Source organism: Pithys albifrons, chromosome 15 (assembly GCF_047495875.1).
Source record: "Pithys albifrons albifrons isolate INPA30051 chromosome 15, PitAlb_v1, whole genome shotgun sequence".
Classification (NCBI taxonomy): Eukaryota; Metazoa; Chordata; class Aves; order Passeriformes; family Thamnophilidae; genus Pithys; species Pithys albifrons.
In genome coordinates, this window is record NC_092472.1 from 16,952,399 (window position 1) to 16,980,230 (window position 27,832).

The 27,832-nt window shown below is 45.4% G+C and overlaps 2 protein-coding genes across 6 annotated transcripts; one reads left to right on the plus strand and one right to left on the minus strand.

Moving 5' to 3' along the window:
- Positions 1–8,614: 8,614 nt before the first annotated feature.
- On the plus strand, positions 8,615–13,165 carry LECT2 (leukocyte cell derived chemotaxin 2). The gene is made up of 7 exons (XM_071569914.1): positions 8,615–8,694; positions 9,244–9,376; positions 10,581–10,732; positions 11,204–11,374; positions 11,678–11,792; positions 12,405–12,556; positions 12,934–13,165. The coding sequence occupies exons 1-7, from the start codon at positions 8,649–8,651 to the stop codon at positions 13,122–13,124; spliced, it is 960 nt and encodes a 319-aa protein (XP_071426015.1). The 5' UTR covers positions 8,615–8,648; the 3' UTR covers positions 13,125–13,165.
- Positions 13,166–14,049: 884 nt separating this feature from the next.
- LOC139678778 (F-box/LRR-repeat protein 21-like) lies at positions 14,050–27,014 on the minus strand. Of its 5 annotated transcripts, none has more exons than XM_071569909.1 (7): positions 26,840–27,014; positions 22,541–22,636; positions 21,018–21,158; positions 18,198–18,645; positions 17,297–17,419; positions 16,799–16,970; positions 14,050–15,947 (listed from the first exon to the last, which is right to left on the minus strand). In XM_071569909.1, exons 4-7 carry the CDS (start codon positions 18,567–18,569, stop codon positions 15,304–15,306), a joined length of 1,311 nt encoding a protein of 436 aa, XP_071426010.1. In that variant the 5' UTR covers positions 18,570–18,645; positions 21,018–21,158; positions 22,541–22,636; positions 26,840–27,014; the 3' UTR covers positions 14,050–15,303. The 5 variants fall into 5 exon arrangements, with proteins under 5 accessions (XP_071426010.1, XP_071426012.1, XP_071426011.1 ...); XM_071569911.1 differs by lacking the exon at positions 26,840–27,014 and adding an exon at positions 25,801–26,755; XM_071569910.1 differs by lacking the exon at positions 26,840–27,014 and having other exon boundaries at positions 22,541–23,181.
- Positions 27,015–27,832: the final 818 nt, after the last annotated feature.

The window sequence follows — 27,832 nt, forward strand, 5'->3', positions numbered from 1 at the left end:
GGGCATTAAACCACTCGAGTTTTCAGACAACACCAGGGCCCTGCAATCTCTTTTACCCTTAAAAAAATAGAATAAAGAGAAGTGAATGAAGAAGACAACCTTCCCTAAAAGCCAGATGTGCAAACACAGAAAGCCACTGCACCCTCTGCTGGAGCCCTGCGGACTGACTTCAGACAAGTTGTACCATCTTTGTGTCGTCCTGGACAAGAGAAATTAGTTTTTCCTGTGTCTTTCCAATTGTACAGCACAGATGAAAGCACAAGACCCAGAGCAGTCCTCAGCCCAGAGGTATAAATTCTGCTCTGGGTACCAGGAATGATAAATTCAGCATCAGCCACACCTACAAGTGAACTGGGCAGCAGCCAAGTTTGCTTCCAGCAATAATTAATCTTTTTAGCCTGAGTACCCAACCCAGTTCAGGGATGGCCTCCTGTTTCCCTGACAAACTATTAGTCCAGCCCCACAGCAGGACACGGGGCTGTACAGCTCATCCTTGCCACACTGCTGGGGACCCAGACCCCCAAAAGAAATTTATTTCAGCCAGATCTGCCCAGGAAAGTGCAGAATTTTAAGCTGATAATGAATGGACTCATGGCCAGGGCAGTGCTGGGGAGACAAGTGCATGGCCATGAGTGCACAAAACACCTTCCACTGCCCACATTAACCAGTAAAAACCACTGAGTGTTCCTGCAGACTGAGAAAAGGTTTCTTGAAGAACCACAAACCCCCTCTTTTCCACAAGCTGAATGTTTCTAAACTATTTCCTGTGAAACTCTGCAGTAAAATCTCTCTCTAAATTACAGTCATCAGTTAGATTGGGTTTCATTACCATCCTTTCTCTCAGAGCCCAACACACAAACTGGGTGCTGCATTTCAGGAATCCATTATATGCTAAGAACAACATTTTCTTTAATAAAAGATATCTAAAAAATACTTTTTGGTGTTAGACTAGTTCCTGTTTGTTTGTAGGTCCAAGGTGTTATGAAAGAAGGGAAGGTAGACAGAATAGATGCCTTCTAGAATGACCTTTAATTCATCCAAATAATTAATTTTATAAGAATAATTAATGGAAGCAATGAGTTGTTATCCCCATAGAAAGGGTTTTTTTGCTAATTCAGGCCCTCTTTTATTCACTCTGCAGCCTGTAGGAAATATGGACAACACAACTCAGAGGGAAAGTGTGCTGGCACTTGGGAATGCAGCTCATTGTTTCCTCACGTGGCTCTTCTGGCATTTGCATCCATTAAAAAAAAAATTAAAAATAGAGGAAAAATAAGACACCTGCAGTTCTGTGCCTCAGGGCTCACTTCCCTTAAAGTCATGTTAGAATTTAAACTAAAATCTTGCAAAAATTGGATGTTTCCAAAGCCTGACATTGAGGCAACCCGACCACTCTCTCTCCTTTCCCTGCAATCTCCCCATGCCCAGGGGTTTCACTCAGAAGGTCTCCTGAGCTTACTGAGGTCCATCAGGTTGTAGTAAGTGGTGAACAGAAGACAAGAAGAAGGGTCCTGTCTCTTGGGTTGGCAAAGCAAACACCAGAGCAGGCTCTGAGCTCCAGCACAGCTGGGCTACCAAAAGCTCAACGTTGAAGGGGTGGCAGGGGGAGAAAAGAGCATTTTTTTGCACAAGTTGTGAATTCACAGCCCTTCGAGCATTGCCAACCACTTCAGCCATGCCTTGGTACTTGGTAAAACAGAAAGGAAACTATTAATGCTTTTTGCATCCCTTCCATAACAGGGGAAAACAACCCTCCTATTGCTAAGGGACAGGCTGAGTCAAACACTTCCCCTTTAATGCAAACTTTATTAGATCTCAGCATGGTCACAGTTTTGGAAATTGCTTTTTGAGAGTTTTATGAGGCTTAGAGCTGAAATTTAATGTCATTGTCTTTTAAATCTAATCTTACTTGAATTACATTTAACTTGATTGTTCTGTGGTGTTTACTGGCACTTGAGTAGCTCATTGTTTTGCTACTTATTTACCCCTTTGCAAACAAGGCACACACCTTGCCTGGTGTGACCCCCCCAGACAGAGAGCAGGGGGCATTCCCACACCATAGGGTGGCCTCTAAGTCCTCCAGAGCTGCAACTTTTGGGGTATTTTTTGTGAATTTTCCCCCCCTCCATACATACACCCTACCCAAGCTCTGCAGCCACAGCTAAAGGGAGTTGCCTTTGGTCAGACACACCTTCCCTTTTCCTCAGTGTCTCCCAGCACTGTGTGAGATCACCCTGAGATTGGCTCAGCTGGTTAAACTTGGTTGCAATAATGCCAAGGTCATGGGTTCAATCCCCTGTGTGGGCCACTGACTGAAGAGTTGGACCCCATGATCCTTGTGGGTCCCTCCCAACTCAGAATATTCTGAGATGATGAAAAGACTCTTCCTGCCTCACTTACCTCTCAGATGGCTCTCCCATCTCCTTCTCTGTGAGGGACCCTCCACCACCTGCACCACACTTGCTCTACCTTTGTTTCTACTCCCGTTGTCCTCTTTTATCTCTTCCACACTCCTGCCATCAATGCAAAAATCAAGTGATTGCCAATTGCTGCCACCTTCCTGCCATCAGTTTTCCTGCAAATCAAAAAGCAACACCTGTGGATGCATCAAGCCACATGTAAAGGAGTTGTTTGGGTGTGTGGATTTTCTCAGTCCTTGTGCAGAAACCAAGGCTGTAACCCCATGAAAAGCAGCGTGGTGGGTGCAGAGAAGGCAAGCAAAGCATCTCCCCCAGTTCACACAAACCCTTCGTGTTCCACTCTGATCTTTATCTCTGGGTATGATGCAAAATAATTTGGTTTTCACCACGTTTAATTCACTCAATGCAAAGGCTTCTTATCTCAGTTAGGAAAAGCAAAACAAAGCCAGAAATTGTCCCACAGTGGTGGTGGGAGCTGTGCCCTCACCAGCCTCCCTCTTCCACACAGCCAGGCTAAAATTTATCAAAAACCACTGGAGAAACCCATATGCAACCTGGAAATCCAGATTTTAACATAAATTTCCCAGTGCACAAAATTACTTCACTTATTCTTTTCTCCCCTTTGATGTCTCTAACAAAATTGGCAATTAACAAAATGAATTTAAGCTGATGCAATTTTATCTGGCTTGGTTTAGCTGAGCCCTGGGCACGAGAAGCATCGTGTCATTTTTTTTCACCTACACACTCTGTCTAAACACATTGTTTCAAAATTTGACTGCCAAATAGATTTCCCCCTCTCTAGGTATGACATTTGATGAGCAGGAAAACAGTAAACGGAGAGGGTTTGTTCTGGAGAAGAAAATCCCACAGGGATCCGAATGGGAGAGCAGAGCAGAGTGTGGGAGGGCAGAGGGGGGTTCAAACCTCTTCTCCCAGGACCACCACGATGCCCCTCCTTGTCTTGGTGCTCTGCAGTGGGTTGGCAGGAGCTGGAACAGCTCTCCTGGTGTGCACCAGCTCTGAAGCCCATCCAGCCTGGGGTCAGCTGGATTCAGGTGCTGGCTCTGTCCCTGCTGGTGTGTGACAGCCCCAAGGGACACTGTTGGTTGATTTTCAGTGAGGGAAGGGGAGAGTGCAGCACTTTGAAGCTGGTCCCACACCCCTCACATCATCCCTGTGGACCAGGCTGAAGCAGAGGGGATGGGGGATGGCACAGGGCATGGCCCCACCATGCTCAGCAGCCCTGGCTGCACCTCATTCCTCTTGGACTTCTCTGCTCTCTTTGCAGCCAAACACAGAGATTTCTTCAATAACCAGCAATTTCTCTTGTGCCTGAACATGGAAAATCACATTATTAAAGGGCAGCTTTGCTACAAATTGCTTTGAATTTCTTTGGTGCTGTCACAGAATTTGGGTTGGGTTCTGCTTTTTTTAAGGCAGCTGGGGAGAAAAAAACCCTGTATAAAACTGAAACCCAACTCCTCCTGGGGGCCCATCACCGAGCCCATAAAACAGCAGTGATGAAGTAACTCATTCCTTTTCCCCACACTCCTGCCTCGGGATTGCCTTGGCACACCCAGGGTGCTTTTGGTCCAAGTGAGGCATTTCTTTCCATTAGTGAATCAGCTGAAGACTTTCCTGGGACAACAAGCTCTTGTTAATAGGACAGAGCTCCTCAGGTCAGGGCTGCCAACGTGCTACTGGGAGTGTGGAGGGCTAAAGTGCTCCACAAGTGCTGCAGGAATTGTATTTCCAAGCACAATTCCAGCCCTGGAGAAGCAGGGAAGCTGCTTCACTGAGGGCTGTGTGTGCTGACAGCACAATGGTTTCTTCTAAGAAACCACAGAAAGGTTTTTGCTGCACCTGTGAGAGGTGTTTAACCTGCTCTGTCCTGTTCATCTTCCCCAGGGAACACCTGAATTTTGCTAGAAATGAAAAATATAAATATTCAGCCCCACCTGCAAGGGCAGATACGACCAGATATCGAAGGCAAGTAAATACAACCAGTTGTGAAAATTTGTTGGGGAAAAAAACCCACTTTTCATTCTTTTCCTTATACTGAAAGAGAAATATTTCAGCAAAATTCCCCAGTGTTCTGTAGTTTTGATGAATTTTTTAATTTTTTGTCATGAAGTTGTTGCCTGCAGGGAAGAAAGATTCCCACCTAAGATTCACTTCTAACCCAGTTATCAACTAAGATATGAAAAGGGAAGGTCCCAGTCAAGACTGAGCTGGCCTGGCTGGCTGGGGAGGGCTCTGAGCCTCCACCAGCACCCAGATTTGCTCCTCTAAGGGTTACATTTCCCCCTGTACATCATTGGCCATAGCCCAGCACTTTTCTGGTGTGTCCCACAGATTGTTTCCAGGGATGTGGAATTTAATCTGAGTTTTTCCAGCAGCACAGAGATGTGGGGATGCTCCTGAATAAAACCCTTCCTTGTAGCAGAGGAGAAGAAGTAAACATCAATTTCTCTTTCAGGTTACAGAGCAGCTGGGGCAAACTGTACAAGTAAATCCAGCTTTATCTGTTCAGCCTGTTAAAAATTAACTGGGTGGACAGGAAGGGAAAGGACAATTTGTAGCTGACTCTGGGAGGGAAAAAAAGAGCTGGTAAAATACACAGTTCTAGAAATATTTAAGGTGAGGGGAAGGGATGCTGAGGGAACAAACAGGGACAACCAGGCTACTGAGGAAAGAGCCAGCAAACTCAGCCATGCAGAGTTGCTTCATTTCTGCACCAGTTCTGCAGGGATTCCTTTCCCTTCTCTCCTTTTTTATTTTGTTTGTATCCCAAAGTCCCAGACAAGCTGCCTAAAGCTGCCACCCAAATCTACTCTGCCCCTCTATTTCCCCAAGGCTTAAAGGACTTTTGGAGGATTCAGCCAAAGGTTTGTCCTCCCCAGGAGACACAGCATACTGAGTGTGTGTGTGGCTCGGCTTCGCGAACGAAGCTTTGGGCAGGGCTGTCCCCACGTGCCCTTCCAGCCTGCGCAGTGGATTTTAGGTGAGGCTCAGCGTGCACAGAACTGGCCCCACCGTTTCAGTCCTGAGGTTCATCTGCCACAGCCGAGCGAGCTCGGACAGTGCCAGTGAAGTCCTCAGGACTAGAACCTACAGCACCCGGCATTTCCCAGGAGGTCTCCCATCCAAGTACTAATCCGGGGCTGACCCTGCTGAGCTTCCGAGATCTGACGGGATCGGATGTCAGGGAGACACAGCACAGGCAGCAAAAAGACGTTTTGTGTTCCTCAGTCCTCCCTATGGAAACCTGCAAGGATGTTTGTTAACAAAGACCAAACAGATTTGAGATGGAGCCTTCAGTCAGAATGATGCACTGGCACAACTTCAGCTCCCACCGAGCCACGAGGAAAGGCAGGAGAGTCGCATCTCCCCCGGCCTGGGATCTGCTGCCAGTGACATTCCCAGCGCTGCCTCCTGGCCGGTCAGCGAGCGCAACCTGCTGATATCCCGCAGCAACTACAACCTCAGCCCCTACACGGGGCTCAGGGAATCCTTGGGGCAAAATTCCCCTTATTTCAGCGATCAGAGTCCAGAATTATTGGCCAGTGCCATTGGTTTGATATTGTGCCCCACGGGTTTTGCAGGCAAAACCTGCCCTGTAAGTAGGACAAGGAAATTCTTCTGCAGTCACTTCTTGACACCCATTCCATTTTAGGGTGATTGGCTCAAAGAATATATTCACACAGCTGGGGAAATGTGGGGTCATCCCACCAGCCATGCAAGAGAGATGAGCCAGCCCTTCCCAGCCCCTCTGCTCTCATGTGCTCCCTGTTTCCATCTCCTCTTCCTCTCCCCTCTGCAGGGAAGGAAATGGTGCAAGTGCAGCTCCTGGGCCTGTGCAATGCCAGAGGGTTGTTCCACATCCTTCTGTTGGTGTGTGCCAAGCAGCCAGTTTGGGACTTTCACAACTGCACCCACCAACTGTTAATTAACGGCTCAGTTGCCCAAGACAGAAGTGCCACCAGCTTTGGGTCAGAGCTTCCTCATGCCCCCAGGTGAGAGCTCTGCACCTGCCAACTCACCCTGGAAAGGCTGGAAATGCATGAGATATATTACAGTAGGACATTTTTGATGTGTTTTATAGAGCAAGATCCAAATCTGTTAAGATCTCTTTGAGAGAAAAAGAAAGAAAAAATAAATGTACACAGCCACGAGCAATTTGGAGTCAGCTCTGCACGCAGAGGAGATGGAAAAGAATTGCAAACAACAGGTAGTTTAGAGCCACTTTAGAAAGTGCCAGACTGCAAAACAGGACTCGAGAAAAGGTTTCTTCAGGATCTGTGCACCTGTAACGTGGTTGTACTTCCCTTCTCGTGCCTACCAGCTTGGCTGGCTTTACACCAAGACTTTGCAGGATGGATTGAAATGCTGCAATTCCTTCCTTGGTAAAATTTGCAGCATGTGAGTTCACAGAAGTCCATGAAAATCATTCATTTTTCAGTTCTCCTACAGGCAAAAGTTACCCAATGAGATAATTAAAACTCTACTAGTGCAAACTGGCAGTCAGGAATAAATGAGAGAGAAAATCTGGTTGAGAGAGATCATTATTGCAGAAATCCCACTGGAGACCCCACAGCTGGGAATGGCCAGGCACCACCCAAAGGAGTATTTTCAAGTGGGTTTACAGTAGGAATAACCTTCCAGGAGCTGGTTATGGAGCTTGGAAACACTTTCCTACCTCTCTGCTGTGAAATCTTCATTGAAAATGCCACCCATAGCACCTCCCCTGCTGTGCCTCCCTCTGCTAAGGAGAGCTGAGGGATTGGCAGAGAATTTGTGCCAAATGGAGGTGAACAAGCAACAAAGGCTATTTCTGGCAAGGATCACACAAAACCACATACCCTGTTTCGTAGTTCAGGGGTAAAGAGCACCCCCAAACCCTGAATACCCACTGAGAGCTCTCACCAGCATGTTGTGACATTTATCAGCCCAAACTCCATCATAGTGAGCAAATTACAACCAAAAGCCCCATCAAAACTGGACTTCAAGGACGTAACATTTATATAAGTATCTCTTTGGTGGCTGCAAGTGAGGAAACCAGCACTTCTTCCTGGCAGGATAAGGGATAAAATCAGCCAAACCAATCGTCATAACTCCAGGGAGGGCTAAAAAATTGTTTAGGGATTAAATATTGTGAAACTTTTGTCTCCAATTACTTGTTCCATGGAGGTTTTCACAAGACACAGTGTGCAGATGCTCTTTGAAAACTAGAACTGGGGCAGAGACATCTGTTCCTCCTCTGAATAAAGTCTGCAGAATTCCAGAAGTTTCTGTAACTTGGAATATCCAAGTTTGTGTGAAAGTGCCATGACTTATTTAAATGTCATATTAACCAAGACTTGTCTGTAAAGAAAGTCTAATGCTTTTCTGTAAGTTGTGCAGGAAAATCAAACTGAAGGATTAGAAGAGACACTAAAGAGCCTGTTTTATAGTACAGTAGCTGAAACCAAGCAGGTACAAAAGGAATCCTTTAAAACCCAGAATTTTTGAGCTCCATGACAGTTTTCCCCATGCAACTTGGGTTTGCAACTGTTGTTTCAGAACTTGAAGATGTTTAAATAAGAATTTTCCTGTAAAAAACGAGGGGTTCAGTGTAAAGACTTCATGGATTTAAGTGAAATAATTGGCAATTTTAGCTGAGCAGGAAAAAAGACACGTTTTTATGCAAAAGCATCTGTATTTTTAGCTTAAGTGAATACTCTTGCTATGCCCAGCACTAGAGCTTCATGTGCCCTTGGTCACAAAGCTCTGGTTGGCACATAACCCAGGGAGGAGGCACTGGAATGAGCAGGGAAGGACAAACTGGTCACATCCACTCTGCAGCTCTGCCCACCTTCTCCCTCCAAGTCAGCCCTCTGGACCATATTCCTGGTTCTTCCCACTTTGGGCCTAAATGTGCCCTTAGTTGAGGAAAGGGAAGAAAAGGTGTTAAGAAACAGTTGAACCAGAGTTTGCTGCAATGTGGGATCGGCCGTTTGCCTCCCTCTGTTCCTGTGTGCCAAGAGCCCAACTATTTGGTGTGTCTTTCCCAACCAACTGCAGGTCCCAGTGCCCAACATGGCAACACCACCTGCAAGGAGCTGTAAGACTTTGCTCAAGACTGATTGGCCAAGACAACAGACTAGTTCAAAACCACATAAATACCCCTGGTGGCTGCTGTTCCATGTCTTTGAGGGGATCAAGGAACACGGGTGAGAGAGCCCCACAATGTCAGCTCTCAGTCTGGTTGCTCTGGTCAGCTTGGTGTCCACTGGTGAGTTGGGTTTGCTGTACTACAGCTGGTCTTGGCTGGGTTTAGGCAGACACTAATGAATTGCTGAAATTCACTCCAATGCAAAGAAGGCTAATTTTTTTCAATCTAGTTTTATGAAGAATTATGGTCATTTGCACAGCTATGATTATTATAAAATATGGAATTAGGTGTGCATTAAGGGCAATACATTGAAGTGGTTAGAGGTGTCATGAAGAAGCAGAATTGTTAAGGCTGGAAGAGACCTCTAAGATCATCAAGTCCAACCATCCACCAGGCACTGCTGGTTTGATTTATTTCACAAACTACTTTTTAAAATCTTTAGCTTTGCTTTGCTTTTAGTATATATAAAGTAAGACCTCAAGGAAAAATGGATCAAATCTATACAGCAGATTGTATGATGTCCTTTCACTTACAGTTTCAGAAATTCCAACCCCCTGCGAGTTTGCCTTTTCTGCTCTGAACACCCAATTTTGCACCTTGACACTTTGTGTTGCACTGGACTGAGAACATGGTTGAATTTCCCCCCTTTTCCTTCTCTTGCACGTGCAGTTTTTGCCAGGCAGCTGGATGCACACCCACCCCAGCAGCAGCACAGGCACTGGGCCCCCATCTGCAGCGGGAACCCCTCGAACCGGATCCGCGGCTGCGACAGATACGGCTGCGGCGCTTTCGGAGCCGACAGGTGATGTGGGGGGCAGGAGAGGGGCAGGGGGACTCACTGCTGCTTTCCCAAGGGGAATCTGCAGGCAGGAGACAGTACAGATAAGCAGAGCTGACACTCAGAATGAGAGAAGAGTGTTGCTGGCAGGATCTCACACCCGGTGAGATATTCCTCAGCAATGTCCCAGAAGGGCAGTGAGGCCACTGCTGGTAACTGTTGGTAGCCTGGAGAAGAGGAGGCTCAGAGGTGACCTCAGCACTGTCTGGAACTCCCTGAAGGGAAGTTCTGGCCAGGTGGGGGTTGGTCTCTTCTCCCAGGCACTCAGCAGTAGGACAAGGGGGCACGATGGGCTTAAGCTCTTCCAGGGGAAATTTAAGTTGGATATCAGAAAAAAATTCTTTCCAGAGAGAGTGCTCAGGCATTGGAATGGACTGCCCAGAGAGGGGGTGGATTCACCATCCCTGGAGGTTTTTAAAGTGAGCTTGGCCGTGGCACTGAGTGCCATGATCTGGTAAAGGGACTGGAGTTGGACCAAGGGTTGGACTTGATGATCTTGGAGGTCTTTTCCAACTCAATCAATTCTATGATTCTATGATTCTATGATGCAGGGGTGAAGCAGTGAGAGCATTACAGGACTTGGAGCCAAAGGAAATGGAACTATTTCAAGGATTTCTGGCATTTATGCTTGTTGCTTATAGACCAGATATTTAATTAACATCCAGCAACAGCCAAGTAGATTCATCCACACAAAGTCTGTCAGCACCGTTGTCTTTAAGTAGGGATCTCATAACAAAGCAAGTTGTATTTCCCCGAAAAATGCCTTTATCAGTAACATGTCTCCTGCCTTCCCTGTATTTCCCCGTTGTCTCCTCTCCCCAGGCCCTCTAAGAAGTTTCCATCCTCATCATGCCACTTCCAAATCTCTGAGAAAATGCCACACATAAGATTCTATTTCCCATGGGCACGGATGTATTTTGGGGTTGAACAATGGCACTTCACTAGAGCAGCTTGAAATACCTCATGGACTCAGGAAAATTAAAAATAAGCTTCAATCTGATATTCCATCCCCCTTTAGAGAAGGTCAGAGTAATGTGAACATTGTGCAATTAAAAAAATACGGATCAAAGCTGCTGTTCTCTAATTTCATTGCAGGTACAAAGACTTTGTTAGACAAGCATAACATAAATCCTGACAGATGTCCCTGGTTGTGTGTTTGTGCTCCCAGGCACGGTGGCAAAGGAAAGCACGTGGGGGTGGATGTCATCTGTCGCGACGGAGCCACTGTGTACGCGCCTTTCAGCGGGCAGCTCTCCGGGCCCATCCGCTTCTTCCACAATGGAAACGCCATCGATGACGGAGTCCAGATCAGGGGATCAGGCAAGTCGTTAAGAGCAGGCTCTGAACAAGTGATGCCCTCACTGACTTGGGGAAGGTTGATCTTACACCCTCCTCTCCAGCATGCTGAGATTTTGGAAGGCAGCACCAGAAGGATGTGGTGTTTTCTGATGCTTTCCTTGGAGAGGAGGGGAGAAAGGAGTTGAAAAAGAGGTAGCAGGAAAACAACAACCCCAAATAATAAAACGAAACAGTAAAAATAAAGCATCAGAAATATGCCCTCAGTTTTGCTGAGAGGATGTTTTCCTGTCCCTATTTTTCAACTCCCTTTGTGTCTCTTTTCCATGGCAAATCCAGGAATCTGATTTCAAGGTTGCTGGTACCTTGACTACATTTCTGCTTCATCCTTACACTGTCCAGTGAGGCTGGCAGGGGATGGCTCTTGCTCACCCCATGAGCAGATGCAACCGATGTTCTGTTCTCTGACTTCCCTTCCTCTCCCATCTCCTCCAGGTTACTGTGTGAAGCTCGTCTGTATTCACCCCATCCGGTACCACGGCCAAATCCGCAGAGGGCAACAACTGGGGAGGATGCTGCCAATGCAGAAAGTGTTTCCTGGCATTATTTCTCATATCCACGTGGAGAACTGCGACCACTCTGACCCCACTCCTCTGCTTACGCCTGGTAAAGAAACCCCAAACAACAAAAAAAGCAGGCCAGAGTAAGAGTAGATCTGCAGTCAAGGACCTGTGATACACTTTGAATTTTTGTCTTTAAAGCACATTTCTTGTGTGAGGTATTACCATCCAGCTCAGTTGTACATTCTATTTACATTTCCTGAAAGATGACAAAGCTTGCAGAGGAAAATCCAACTACATGTGTGGGATGTAATTCCAGTATGTTTTTACCTATTGACACATAGTAGCTACAAACATGAAAAACTTAATCCAAAAGTTAACTTTGATGTGCTGTGTTTGTGTTTCCAAGATGTTCCACCACTGCCCCAGCAGGACAGACGCTGGGCCACAGTGTGTGCTGGGAATCCCACCAACGAGATAAGAGGCTGTGACAAGTATGGGTGTGGATACTATGGAGCTCCAAGGTACTGTAGAATTGAACACATGGGCTTTTGCTGTTCCTCCACTGAAACAAGAGTTGAACTCTGTTTAGGTCTCTTAAGAATTACAGCTTTGAAGGTTTAGGTTGGACATGAGGAAACTTTTAGGCTGCCCACACTGTCCGTTAACACCTCTCTGCTTGGAGGTTTTTATCACGGAATCACAGACTATTCTGAGTTGAAAGGGACCCACAAGGATCGAGTCCAACTCTTAAGTCAGTGGCCCACACGGGATTGAACCCATGACCTTGGCATTATTGCAACCAAGTTTTAACCAACTGAGCTGATCACTCAAGACTAAACCATGCCTGACCTGGGCCAATGTTGGGAACAGTCCTGACTCAAGCAGAGGGCTGGACTTGAAGTCCTTCACACAACCCAACTTCCTGGGACTCTACAGTTCCGTTTAGGACTTTTTTCTCCAGCTCCATTAGATCACCCACCCTATTGAATCACCTACACCAAAAAACCTTTGCAGATTCTTCAGCCAGTCTGACACTACTCCAGTCCTAACAGGCCATTTCCAGATCTCACCACGTGCTGCCTGATCTCTCCCTGTAACACTGGGAGTTTCTCTAATTCCCCCTCTGCTTCCAGACGCAACGGCAAAGGGAAGCACAGGGCGGTGGACGTGATCTGTGCCGACGGAGCCACCGTGTACGCTCCCTTCTCCGGCCAGCTCTCCGGGCCCGTCAAAATCTTCCACAACGGGAATGCCATTGATGATGGAGTGCAGATCAGCGGCTCAGGTAAACTGCTGTGTTTCATTTAATGTCTGTAAGTCACACAGGATTTTCACCTTGCAGCTGCCCAGTCCTTCAGCAAGGTCAATGTTTGCTGCTATCCACTGACATGCAGAACTTTTTGCTCCTGTTACAATGCAAATAACTCTGCAGAGTGTCTTTGAGCTCTTCCCTTTCCCCACTTCCATCTTCCCTCTTTCACCAAGCCAACAAATCCAACCACTACCTATTTTTTATGACTCCAGTGTCTTTGCTATTTTGGTATTTCCACTATTGCCATCTCACTGGAAAGGGCAAGACAGAAATTGTTAGTATTTTTTACACACTACAGAACAAATGCTTCATGAGTCATCTGCTGTTTTCCCTCCTTTTGTTTTCACCAGGATTCTGTGTCAAACTACTCTGTATCCATCCTGTAAGATACAACGGTGCAATTTCCAAGGGACAAGTCCTGGGGAAAATGTTGCCAATGCAAAGAGTATTTCCTGGCATCACCTCTCACATTCACATTGAGAACTGCGATCACTCGGATCCTACAAGCAACCTCGAAAGGGGCAAAGGGCAAAGAGAGTGAAATGGAAACGCAGTAAATTCCAAATAAATTCATCTCAGCATGCAAAAGTTCTTTTTTTTCTTCTCATGCACAAGTTTATGCTATTGCTGATGCAGTACTTTGAGCTTTACACAAGCAGGGTCTCTACTGGATGGCAAAAGGGACTCACACAAGGGAAAAAAACCATCTGATTGTCTGTTGGAATTTGCATTTACAAGAGAATAGGGAAACAGGCAAAAGCTTTCTCAAAGAGCCCGAAAAATCAACTAAAATGCAAAGTAGCTACTCCCCCCTGTGGCAGAGAAGGTGCACTGCTGTCAGCTTCTCAAAGTACCAGCTGGACTCACTTAAGATCAACCAGCAGAGCAAATGCTCCAAAAAATCAGCTCATCAAAAATCACAATATTCATACAAATACAGGCCCATTTATCTGGAAGCTTGGAGCTGGAGCAAGCAAGTGTCCCATGGCTGGACTGGATGACATTAAATGTCTTTTCCAGCCTTAGCATTCATGGCTTTACAGAAAAGCTGCTTGAGTGAGAGGGACTGAGAGGGGACAATACTCAAAGCAGCATCTGAGCAGTTTATCCCTGGACTGTCTCTCCACATACAGTCACTGGTGTTTGGCAATTCCCTAACACTGTTCTGACTGCTGCAGAGACAGGCAGGACTCCAGGACTTGCCAACCACCCACAAAACTTTTCCATGTTCCATTTTACAGTCTGCATGTCAGAAATCCTCAGGTTTCAGGCACAATGAACTTCCCTGGGAAGTGATGAATTAATTCCCTTTTTTGGGATCACTTCCATGTGTGGCTCCTGCTTCACCTACTGGGTGTGTGGGGCAGAGCTGTCACCCAGGGTTAAACCATGACAGTGACAAACACCACCAACAAATTACCATAGAATTCTCATTATCAACAGGAAGATAGAACAAATACAGCCTGAAAATGACTACAGCAAAATTTATACACAATGCAGTTTTAGTTTACAGTGCTCAAAACATCAACAAAAAATACACACTAATTTACATCAACTCACCATGCCTTTCCTCTTTTAAGAAAATAAATATAATAAAATCTTCTTTATTAAAAAACAATTAATAGTAACAAGTATTAAACACTTCTGAACTAGATATCTCAGGATTACCTTCAGCAGCCCTTTCTCTAGGAATCAAGGCTTACAGCACAGCTCCATGAGATACAGCCAAGATCACTACAGGCCATCCTGGGCTCCAAGTGACAAGTAATTTAAGTGCTCTAAATCCTGGATTCCAGATAGAAAGGGATCAAAGACAACTTTATTCTATTTGTTCCTTCCTTCTCACCAGCCACACTTATGAAATCCTTCTCATTTCTTAGCAATGAAAACACAGAATTCTGACATCAGTCTTTGATCACAAGGACTTGAATCCAGATCCAAAGCTGTTCCTTATGTTCTGACAGTTCCCAAAGTGCTTTATTACTTACTCAAGCAATCAATCAAACTACAAACTTCTGTATTCATTAATTTAACAGTCTCTTTCCATTCTTTTAATGCATAGGACAAAACCACCATGCTGTACAACAGAGTCTCTGCAGTTTCACCAATGTGAGTGAATTATTTAAAGTGCAATTTAATGCTTACAAAAAACTTTACAGTTTAAGCTTATTAACATTTTAATATACTGCCTTGAGTTCAACCTAGATTACATCTGATTAACCTGGGCTAGAGTATTTTACTGTACAAGCTTTTACAATTAAAACATGAACATTTTTTAAAAAAGCTATACAAAACATCATGACAAATAATACTGTACTCCAAGTCGTATATACAGCTTTCCATAAAGATAAGATTTCCTGAAGGAAAAAAGTTTCTCTACTCCTCTTCTGACTACATCAGAAAGATTAAACAAAGACATGAGAAAAACCCAAACCCACTTTAAAGTGAATGGAACATTTCAGCTGAAGCTCAGAGAAGCCCAAGATCACTGAAGTCTGAAGCACCTGTAAACCACAGACATACTTTCAGAACTGTTAAGTACACTTTAATCTATTTTCTACTTCAATATACAATTAATATCCTAGAACGTTTTGCTGTTAGTCTGCTAGAGGTTCTCAAAGTAGAAAAACTCAAATCTGGAAGTAAGTTTTCACATTCGATTTTTCAATTCCTTATTTGCATAGAAAGTGACACCCATTTCATCCACAAATGGAGGGAATCTACCACGTTGGCATCATATCAGGAAACCACATTCTCCCGAGGTGTTTGGAGACTTCCAGATGGAGCCGATCCAAGCTGTAATCGCTGTCTGGGATCAGCACCTCCTCCATTATGGAAAGCTGGGTCAGCCTGCCCCCACACATCTTCACAAACTCAATGAAGCCCCTGCAGGTCACTTCACACTCCCCCAGCCCCATGGCTGTCAGGTTCTTGCAGCGCTCAGCAATCTGGATGAGCTCATCATCCAGGGGTTGGAGTCCGTTGGCACACACCACCAGCTCGATCAGCCTGGGGCAGTTCATGCCAATGCGGCCCAGCATGGCTTTGCTCACCGCCCGGCCGAAGTACAGGTGAGTAACGGGCGTCTCCTCCCTGAAGAAAACATCAAATTCATCTTCATACAGGAAGAAATACATCACAATGTTGACTTTGGGGGAGTGTTTGACAAAAGCATCCCAGCTTTGCTTTTTGATGGTGTGAAATTCAGCCTGTCCGGGGTTTTCACTCACGACGTCGATGCGAAGGTGCTCCAGGTCGACGTGTTTTTCACTTGACAGAGCCAGCAGAAGTTCATCACTTAGGATGTAATAGTTCAAAGCCAGCTCCTTCAGTCCATGACACTGATCAGCCACACAAAGGATGCCTGAGGAACAAGAAAGATTACTCTGTAAAATGAAAAGCAAGTATCAGCACAGTTGTCTGCTGTAAAGCTCAAGCAAGTACTAATTCTGTTGGCTTGAGTTTTTGTGCTTGTATCCAAAGCCATGAAATATCCAAGTGTGAGACAACCACAACCTTTTACAGGTTTGTGGCCATTAAAGACCCAAGCCTAACTAGTCACATTCCTATGGGATCTGCTGATCTTCCTCTTTGCCCTTCCCTATGCAGAACTTCCTCAACTTTGAAGCAGCCACTGAAATCAGGTCAGATTCAGCTGCAGTTCCCACTATTCCCTTCTTCCTTCAGCTTTCACCTAAACTATTTAGATCACCACCAGTAACCTTGTTTAACAGTTAAAACAGAGCCTTCCATGAGTTACGACATAACAACTTAACTGTTCCTTATCTGCTGAATACAAAGTACACAGAGTAAGTCACTTTCTGTGGGCTCCAGAAAAGAAACAGAAAACAGACCAGATCCAGATTCCCTTTCCCGGGCATTAAGGGTTCAGGAGAAAGGCAAGAGGGACCCCAAAGCCCTCTGAACTTTCTAGCAAGGCTGTATTTTGAAGGGGAGTGAGCCCTTCACCACCCCATGAGTTCAGATCCAGATCTGGACACACGAGGGCACTACAGACACTGAAAACACTCACAGTCTTACACCACTGGTTTGTGAAAGTTGTACACACTCACAGCACCTTGCAAAACCACTCCTGACAACTGCTTTAATCTCCTTTATCCCACCAAGGTGTAGCTGATTCACGGATCAGGAACTGTGTATGTCTGTTCCCACTGTTGCTTTGTGATCCATTTTTCACATACATTCACTACTCACCAGCAGGTGAAACATGAGGACAGCTGCTCATTTTAAGCAGTTTTAGAGTATCACTGTTGTTGGCAACAAGAACCTTCAAGGAAGGATCATCCACTGGTGTGTCATCTATCTTGATTGATGACAATGACTTGGAGTTTACAAAAACTACTGTCAGCGCTGAAGCAAAATGAGCCTGTTTGGAGAAATTGAAGAAGGGAAGAAAACATCTTAGGAAAAGATAGGCAGAACTTCTGCTTCTTAACCTCATGTTTGCACACAGCAGGTACAAAAATAATCACTTCTCAGGCATCCCCTTTCTTGTGCAACGAAGAAAGGCTTATTCAAACATGAACATATGGGATCTTTGTTTAAAAACATGCTGCTCCATGTGACAAAAGTTAACTTTACACTCAGCAATTAACTCATCCACTCTGGTTTATTGTTTCACTGTAATAAAACAGAGATAAGAGGACACAGAGATGAGCCTGAAGCACCTAGTTACAGTTTGTGGGACATTACCTTAGAGACATTCATGAAGCTTGGCTTTGCTGTAGAGATCAAACCCAGTGTCTTGATGGAACAATTCACCAGCTGAGAAAGGATGTCACAAGCTGCTTCTGCTGACTCAGTACTGCTATCAACCTGTAAAAGCAATTTGAAAATACCAAAGTCATTTTTCAGTACTATTTAGAAAACAGTTTCTCCTGACTCAGTACTGCTATCAACCTATAAAGGCAATTTGAAAATACCAAAGTCATTTTTCAGTACTATTTAGAAAATAGCACCATGGAAACCCAAGACTGCAACACCCACACCTCTCAGCTGTTCTGCTCCAACTGCAATTACCACAGGGACAAAGGGCAACAGTAATTAGAAATTTCAAGACAAGTAAGAGTTCAGGAAAGTTACTATTAGAAAGTTTTCCTGAATATCACTTGCTGGGCATTTTTTGTATGAACAGAGACCTTAAATCTAAGACTTCTCTTCAAATAGTCTCATATTATTACAATACTGTGACAGTACTGGTGCTACAATAGACAGTGACACGTTCTTTTGTAAATGCCAATTCTTACAGCTCAAAAGAGACTTGACAAAGCCTAGATGTGTTCCAGCAAACTACTCCATTTCATCTGCATGGACAGCACCTTAAATAATGAACAGATTCTCAATTCATAAGCCTGCAGAGTATCTTTGGACAAACCTCTTTCATCTCACCTTCCTCCACTGTTTTGCACGACAACAGCTCTCTCTTTACTGTGTAGAAAATTGAAGGAAACCCTGTGCATGTGTGGAAATAATTGTTGCAGCAGTTGCATTTTTGAACAGGAGACCTGCCAGGTGCAGCCCTCGAGGCAGCTGACACAGAGCAGCTCATCCCTGCATGCAGTGACGTGACACAGCAGCCCCTGCCAAGGCTTACCTTGAAGCTGACGTACTGCAGATGGTCAGCGTGCCTCTTGATAATCTGCTGAATGAGATCTGGATGGGTGGACTTTAAGTAAGAAGTGGCTGGCTGGCTGAGCTCAAACTCAAATCTCCTCCAGAGATCCGGGATGTGAAAAACCTCATTCCACCTGCGACAAACTGAAGATGCCCTGGCTCGATCCACCAAAGTCAGGAACTGGAAAACACGCAGGATGACGTGGTGGGGGAGGCTGCCCCAGTCCATGGAGGAGCACAGGGCAGGCTCACCAAGCACTGAGCCATAGAAACCAGTTTTCTGCTTTTTGCTCGTCTGGGATGTTTGAGGAGCTTCAGTTCCAACCACAACTCTCTGCCCAGCTCTCTTCATCGTGGAAGTTTCAGGGACTGTAACAATCCAACGTGTTCAAGCTGCAATTTCCTGGAAGGGCTCACGAACAGCAGGTCTTTAGAAAAATACAGAAGATTAGGGGAGGAAGACAGGGCAGTGGGAACACAGATGAGATAACAAGGTAATGAAGTTTAAATATAGCATGTTACTCTGAAAAGAAGCATGTCCATATGTCAATATCCAGTGCACAGATGTTGGCAAGGACCCCTCTCAGTACCTTTTATTTTCTACAACTTGATTTGCATTTGGAGAATTTGTTAATTCACCAAGTGTAGTTTCATGTGTTAGTATTTCATAGTACACAGAGCATTTTCTACAGAAAAAGAAGTAAAAGAGCAATTTAATTTAAGCAGAAAAAAAAAGTTTCATTTTAAATTTAAACTCAGCAGACAAACTATGGAATCTACTCATGATTTCTAAGAGCAGTTATCAACTACAGAACCCAATCCATAAACTCCCTTTTTAAACACAGATAAACCTGGAATGGGCGTGTTCAGAGCAGTCACATTGAAAAGCTTTGCCCAGTTTCCCTTTGCTTTTTTTTTTCCCTCCAATCATGTCAGACAGGGGAAAAGCGTTTGTACAACTAACAACAAAAAACTTCCAAGGCCACTTATCAAAGCAGGGCACAGTAAGTGAGGTTCTCATGCTGTTCTTCAGCAGAAGAAAGAAAAGTGACCTTGGAATTCAGCAAAATTCACTGAGGGACAACTGCCACACTGGCCAGAGCTCAGGAAGGAGCAGCCTAAGGGAAGGCTCTGCTTCCACAGGCTGAAGCAGTGCCATCCACCCAAACCATTCCAGACTGAATTCTGTGATTCAGACAATTCACAGCCACTTTGACTGTTTCAAAGGCCTCTTCATTTCACAGCGGGCTGAGGCCTCCTCTCAAATGTCCCACTAATCAGATGTTCAGCCAGACCTTCTCTCTTCCTAACCAGTCTCAAGGGAGTATTTTCAAAGCAACCACACATTTTTCAAGAACAGAGCACGTTATCTGGTTTTCTGCTGAGCAAACTTCCATGGCAACCCTCACAGCAAGCTTTTCTTTTTCCAGACTGAAAATTTTCCATAGTATCCTTATTATGGGGGGGGAAAAAACCCAAACAAACCCCCCAAAATGGCAGAAACAGCTGCCAAAATACTTATCATCCTATCAGTAACCTACCTGGCATTTTCCCCAACTTATAAAGCCTGACATGTGTAGCTGAGGAGGTGTCTGACACACAAACCCCATTCTCATGAAAAGAAAGCAGGTGCTTTTTGGGAAGTGGGAAAGAACAACCTATTCCATTAATTAAGAGCTGTTCATATGACCAGCTCCACTTCTGTTTGACCTCCTAACAAATTATCTCAACCAGCAAGGAATTCATTTTAGCAATTACAAATTTTCACTCAGTCTATTTAAAGTTCCAGTACTGACTGGAATCAGCACCACATGCAGAAGGACAGGCTACCAACACTCTTTAAATGATATTAAAAGACAGAAGGTTTTCTTCCCTGGCTTACATTAACAGTGTTACTAAAGTAACGAAGATGCAATCTCAGCATGAATAAACATTTTGCTACTAGATCATGAAATCATCATCCACACAACCCTGTTTTATTATGACTTTTGAGTGCTTTAAGTCACACGATGAATGGGCATTCCAAAGCATTAAGTGTGGATGTATTAATTAACTATTACACAACTCTCAGTTGCTCATAGCCTTGCTAAATTTAGCAAAGGCCAAATACCTTTTGAGTCAAATACCTGCTGTTTGTTTTTCCTCCTCCCTCCTCAAGAGGAATTATATATTTAGCTGATTGCTAAAACCACAGTCCAGAGTAGAAAATGAAATTAAACAACTTCTCTTCTCTGAGAAGCTTCTCTTTGCTATTGCTGTTTTCATGCAGATTTGCAACATCTTGGTTAAAACTTTTGCTATCTTATTTGAAACTTACTTGACCTTCATGGGTGCTGATTTGGCTCCCACAAAAGTTCTGGCATCTGAGAACAACCAGAAGGGATTTTCCCCTAAACCCCAGGCCAGTCTACAGAGCACAAGCAGCACATCCACTCCAGCTGCATGAAGAGCTGATGGAACACAGGCAGAACTTGTTCTTGTTGCTACAGCCTTTAAAAACTGGTTATTTCACAAATTTTAATGTTTAATATTCTATACTACAGCCCTTTAAATCTAGCAAGATCAAGACCTACTACTTGCCATGGGATGCAAAGCCAGAAGAAGGTTCCATTGGTTATGTGTTGAAAAGTTTTAACCAAACATGAAGCCACAAAATTTACTGTAAGAGTATGAATGCTGATTTCCTTCTGGATACTTAAACTACCAACAGTATTTCAGAACACAGCTGAAGTCACTAAATCCCAGTTCCATGTGCTACAGTCCAGGCACTGCTCACTGAGAGGCTCACACACACACGTACCTCCAAAGAATGAGGAGGTTCCTGTCAAGTTACCAGCACCTTTCTGGTATCTGAACATCCATCCCACTCTGGAGTCATCCTGTGTGTGTGCAGGGATTCCTTAACCAGAAGGCAGGGACGGGTCCCAGAAGATGAACCAACCTGTGAAGCCATCAACCACATTAAAACTGTTCTGCAGCACCCGGGACACCCACAGGGAGGGCTGAAATCAGTTCTGGAACAGGGAGGAGTAGCACACACTGCTCTGCAGGGCAGGTGTGGAGGCAGAGCTACAGAATGTGACAAGCAAATCAGTTGTACCATTTACTGAAAAATATCTTTAACTAATAGGAATTGTTGGGAAAAACCTAGGGGTTTTTGTTAACTATTTTAGTCACATGAGCATTCTTGTGCAACACAGACACACCTCTGGATCCCTGAATATTACCTGAAGGAATTACAGCCATGGATAAGAAGTGTTTATTTTTTCAGGTTGCTGTATATCAAAACCACATAAATCAGAAGAGTTTTACTTAAAGATATGACTCCTAATTCTTTGAAATTTAGAAACTCTTGGCTTCAAACTCTACTCACCTTTACTCCAAAACTCTGCTTACTCTGTCGTGATAATCTTGACAGTAAAACAAATACTTTGATCAATTAAAAACTACTTTGACCAATTAAACTGTATGTGGAAAAAAGGTATCAGTAACATAAAAATACATTCCCATATACTGATCTGAAAATACTACCCTATATCTTAAGGAGTATCTTGGTTTGCTGTAAGAAAATACACCCAAAACCTCCACATTCAGTTCCCCATTTTAGATTATTTGAAGATGTTTTAATGGAAAGCTACAGGAACAGCAACACCCACTGCGTTACATCATGACAGATTTTAAAAGCAGATTTAGAATTAAGATGTTTACCAGGCATTGTGTAAAAGCACTTAAAACATCTTTAGAAATCCTTCAATGCTGCACTTTGGTTTTTTTTTTTAAAGATGGGACACAAGGCTTTAGATTCTCCCAGGTCATACCATCACCTTATGGAAAACCACCCAATTAATATCATCTTTATAGCTGCAAAGTTTAGCAAAGGTGTTATTTATAAACACAAGAGAATCAGTCCCCACTCCTGTGCAAAATCACACTCAAACACTGCAATCCAATCTGTGCAGGCTGCTCAGCTCACACACCAGGAAATTTAAGAGCTGAATAGTCATGTTTGTCTATAATGAGAAAGTTGATACTCCTTAGTGACTCTGCCCGTGGGTGGCACCTGAGGAAATCTGCCATTTATGGTGGCCTTGCATTGCACAGTCTCCAAGTGTCACATGTTCTCTCTGCTCTGAAGTGAGCAGAGTCTGCACAGAACTCATTTCACAGGTACTGCCAGACTCTGACAAGCAGGTTTATGACACACATAAACAGAATACATTAATAACATTATAACTGACAGCAAAACAGCGAGATGCAATTTAAAAATTCAACATAGAAATGTATTAAGTTTATAAACCACATATTCTGAAGCAACTTTCTTACCTACAGAATGCTTCCAAGTTACAATAGGCAGTAATTGAATGACCTGAGGCAGCTGCAGCCATGGGGCACTCACATGCATCTGTCTGCTTTCCCCTCCTGTCCAGGTAAAATGCCACAAAAAACTTGCTTAGTTTTGAAAAGAATAATCCTCATATTACAACCAATGCAAAAATGATAGGAAAATGTGTTGACATCCATCTGTACATTTTCTTGCTTTAGCAAAGGAGCTTAAGGGCATCATCTCAACACAAGGCAGCTCATCCCACATGAAAAATGTTGTCATTGAGAGAAATGTGAGTTCAGATCAAGTATAAAACTGCTGGGAAACAAGTGCTGCAACTGCATTTACATGGCACGGGTCAACAGTACAACGTAAACAGTAAGTTATTCAGTATTTGCATTATCATCACCACTAGTAGTGAAGTTTGGCAAGTAACACCATAAATACGAGTGTAACCTCAGAGTCACGGAAAATAGAGATTAAAAAAGCTAAAACAAATGCTCTTCCTTCACTGGCAAAGCTGTGCAAAGGGCTGGGGAGCTGTGACAGGTGATGAACACACAGAGAAGCCGCATGGCAGAGGTTGGGGGAGCTGTGACAGGTGATGAGCACACAGAAGACATGTGGCACAGATTTGGGGAGCTGTGACAGGTGATGAACACACAGAGGACACAGCACAGGCTGGGGGAACTGTGACAGGTGATGAACACACAGAGAGGACACATGGCATAGATTTGGGGAGCTGTGACAGGTGATGAACACACAGAGAGGCCTCATGGCACAGGTTGGGGGAACTGTGACAGTGATGAACACACAGAGGACACATGGCATAGATTTGGGGAGCTGTGACAGGTGATGAGCACACAGAGGACACACGGCACAGGTTGGGGGAGCTGTGACAGGTGATGAACACACATGGCACAGGTTGGGGGAACTGTGACAGTGATGAACACACAGAGGACACATGGCATAGACTTGGGGAGCTGTGACAGGTGATGAGCACACAGAGGACACACGGCACAGGTTGGGGGAGCTGTGACAGGTGATGAACACACATGGCACAGGTTGGGGGAACTGTGACAGTGATGAACACACAGAGGACACATAGCACAGGTTGGGGGAGCTGTGACAGGTGATGAGCACACAGAAGACATGTGGCACAGATTTGGGGAGCTGTGACAGGTGATGAACACACAGAGGCCTCATGGCACAGGTTGGGGGAACTGTGACAGGTGACAAACACACAGCACAGGTTGGGGGAACTGTGACAGTGATGAACACACATGGCACAGGTCGGGGGAACTGTGGCACGTGATGAACACACATGGCACAGGTTGGGGGAACTGTGACAGTGATGAACACACATGGCACAGGTTGGGGGAACTGTGACAGTGATGAACACACATGGCACAGCTCAGGGGAACTGTGGCAGGTGATGAACACACATGGCACAGGTTGGGGGAGCTGTGGCAGTGATGAACACACATGACACAGGTTGGGGGAGCTGTGACAGTGATGAACACACATGGTACAGGTCAGGGAACTGTGACAGTGATGAACACACATGGCACAGGTCAGGGAACTGTGACAGTGATGAACACACATGGCACAGGTCGGGGGAACTGTGACAGTGATGAACACACATGGCACAGGTTGGGGGAACTGTGGCAGGTGATGAACACACATGGCACAGGTTCCCACCCCCCAGCGTGCCGCGGCCTTCACTCAGCACCTGCCCCAGCCCTGGGCGCAGTCACACGGCACGAGCTGCAACAACAACCACCCACCGCAGCCTCCTCCCTGTTTACGAGCTCCCCGATCCAGCTGACAGCCCGGGAAGGAGGATCACAGGCCACCACTCCTGCGGGTTCAGAGGAAAAGCCCCCTTTGTCCCTCCACACTTGTTTGTTTTTAATACTGCATCACAGATGAGTCTGTGTTTCAGTGTCTTCCAGCGTAAGTAACCACTCACACCTTTACCCCCAAGAAGTTTTCTTTTATAAAAGCACACCAAGCAACTGAAAGCTTTGTTGTGATAAACTTTACCTGCCTACCATGGGGGTGGGGGAAGAGAACCCTTCCACCTGTTCTAAACTCAGTACTTTCTTCCCAACACTTCTCAGCGTGGCTGCAATCAAAAGTAATTATTAATAGTAAACTCACATCTGAAATTAAGAAAAGGGCAGAAATATCCATTTATAGTAGTAAATGTATCAAATATAAGCAATCAATAAAGTGTCTACAATGCTCAGCAGGCTTCTGAATTTCACAAATGTTGGACTGGTTACCTGTAACAGCTGAATAACCACAGACCAACCCCCTGAGGAACTGAGATTCTCTTGCACAGACCTGTCCTAAGACCCCCCAGCACAAAAGGAAGTTTGTATTTTTACACTGAAGATAAAAAGCAGAAAAACTTTAGGTACTACATTAAAAAAATAAAAGTTACTGAAAATTATTGTCAACAAAAAAAAGGTACAAGCAGGTGTACATCTAATGTACATCTGAGTGTCTAAGGTCACAAAAACCATCCAAAGCAGCTTAAATCATGTTAATTCATGTAAGCAGAAACGTTTATAAAAAAAAAGCCCTCGTTATCAGTGATGCAATCACAGACAAGCTTGTTAGGCAAACAACAGTGAATTGTTATCTCAGATTGTTATCCAAATTGTTATCCAAGATAAAAAGCAGCAACACAATCACTGAAATGAAAAGCTTCAATAACTGATGAGGTTCATCAAATCTATTCATATCCTCATTCGTGTAAAACAAAGTATCAGAAATTGCTCCATCCAGCTCTTTGACCTCAACACGCTGTGATCGGCTGTTCTGTGCAGCTGCACATTATCCTGCTCAAACCACCTCAAATCCACAAACAATAACAGGGATTCAGCAAAAAATCGGGTTAAACGACTCTGCAACTTATCCTGGGACAGAACCATCCATTCCTGCTAAAATTAAGACATGAAAAACCTCTCCTGTGACAGGGGGGGCTCAGTGAGGATTGGTCAGGCAGCTGTTCATCGTTTCAGTTAAAAAAAAGGGGTTTTACTACTATTATCCAACTAATCACAGATCCAAGCCACAAAAAAATAACTATTTCCTCCCATTTCTAGATTCCCCTTTCAGTTCCACCACCAAGACTCAGCAGGAATTATTAAAACACCGTAAAATCAGGTTTCTAGCAGAGACATTAAAACCAAAGCAACACAACCAAACCCAAATGCTTTTCACAAGAAATAAAAAAAAAAACTAAAACCTTTCAAATAACGAAGCTTGGAAATCCTCTGGGATGATGCAGGCGTCTTGGTAATTAATTAAGCTTTAGCTTTCTAACATCTGGGAATTAATGTTTACGGACGTGCCTTTAGCAGCGGAAACATCGGTCCAATTAATCACAGTGTCCTGGAGAACTCGGGGATAGCACCGAGGCCAGTGCAGGGATTGGGAATTCGGGAGCACAGGGAAGCTGCTCAGCCTCAAATCCCACCGCGGAGTGCAGCTCAAAAAACAGGGAAAAACCCCATTTCAAGCTGAAGTCTCTGAGTGTCTCACCCTTCAGGACGATGAGCTCCGAGATGAAGCTTTTTCTTCACGTAGCAGACTTTTATTGGGTGGCATTTCTGCTTCTGAAGGGGATTATTGCTTTATTTTAATCAGTCCTCACTCTCCTCAAAAATGAGCCTTGCGCCTCCCTCTCCAGGGATTTATCACATTTTTGGCATGTTTATGACAAATCCTGAACAGACCTAAAAATAAACCCCGCTCAGCTGGACACCTTAATGCTTGCATTAGCTCTGACTTAAGAAATACAAACGCACAGCGCTTTCAGTGATGAAATTCAGATATTGCTGCTCTGCCGATGGACACTGAGGAGCCTGAAGGGCCCTCGGAGCCCTCACGACACGGCGGGCCCTGCTGGGGTGCAGAAAAGCTCCTGAGGGTTCCCCCTCACTGCACCGCGGGGAAATAAAAATAAAACAAAGCGTTGTTTTCTTCAGCTTCTCTAGAAACGTTCCCACACGACTTTACCGAGCCGTTTTAGCCCTTTATGGTGTAAAATCAGGCCCTGGGAGCAGCCGCTCCCACAGCGAGGTCCGGGCCCGGCCTGAGGGCTCCAGGGGGGGATTGCGGGCTGCGGGGGCGGCTGTCTGTCTGTCTGTCCCTATGTATGTATGTGTGTGTTTATGTATGTGTGTTTATGTATGTGTGTGTGTGTGTGTCTGTGTGTCTGCCCGTCCGTGTCGCAGCCCAGGCCGCCCCCGCGGCCCGTCCCCCCCGCGGTCCCCGGCGCTCACCGCCGCCTCGGCGCGGCTCCCTCGCAGAGTCAGGCGGTGCCCAGCGCGGAGCAGGAACAGGGGCCAGGGGAGGCAGGAGGAGCAGGAGCTGGGCACAACCGCGCTCCGGCCCCGCCGCCACCGCCCTGGACACGCCGCGGCCCGAGGGAGGAGCGGCGGCCCCGAGCGCAGGCGCCGCCACGTGACGGGGGCGCCATTTCGCGCCGCGGGGCCTCGGCCCGGGGCTAAAATGGGGCGGGGGGACCGCGAGGGGGTTTCGGGGCCGCGAGGGAGACGCGGGGTCGCGAGGGGGACGTGGGACCGCGAGGAGGATGTGGGGCCGTGAGGGGAATCGTGGCCATGAGGGTACCCCCTGGCACTCAGGGACAGGTCCTGCCCCCGGCCCTGTCCGTGCCCCACTCCAGAGCAGCCCCAGAGGTTGGTCCCCCCTCAGCGCCTCCATCGCCATTAGGTTGGGAAAGAGCTCTGAGGGCGTCGAGTCTGAGCTGTGACCAGATGCCACTTTGTCAACCAGGCCATGGCACCGAGTGCCCCATGCAGTGTTTGCTTGGACACCTCCAGACACGGTGACTCCACCACCTCCCTGGGCAGCCCCTTCCAATGTCTAGGCACTCTTTTCTGTGAAGAAATTGTTCCTAATGTCCAATCCAAGCCTCTCCTGGTGCAGTTTCAGACTATGTCACCTTGTCCAACCTGACCTTAAATGTTTAAAGGGTCAGGCATTCACAACTTCTTTGGGCAACCTGTGCCAGGGCCTCACCACTTCTTAATATCTTGCCTAAATCTGCCCTCTTTCAGTTTAAAACCCTTGCCTGTTGTCCTGTCTCTATCTGCCCATATAAAAAGTCCCTCTCCCCCCTTTTTATAAGTCTCATTTAAGCACTGGAAGAGGCTGTAAGGGCTGCCCAGGTGAACACCCACAGCCCTCTCAGCTTGGCTCTAGAGCAGAGCCGCTCCATCCCTCTGAGTATCGTCATCCCCTCCTCTGGACCT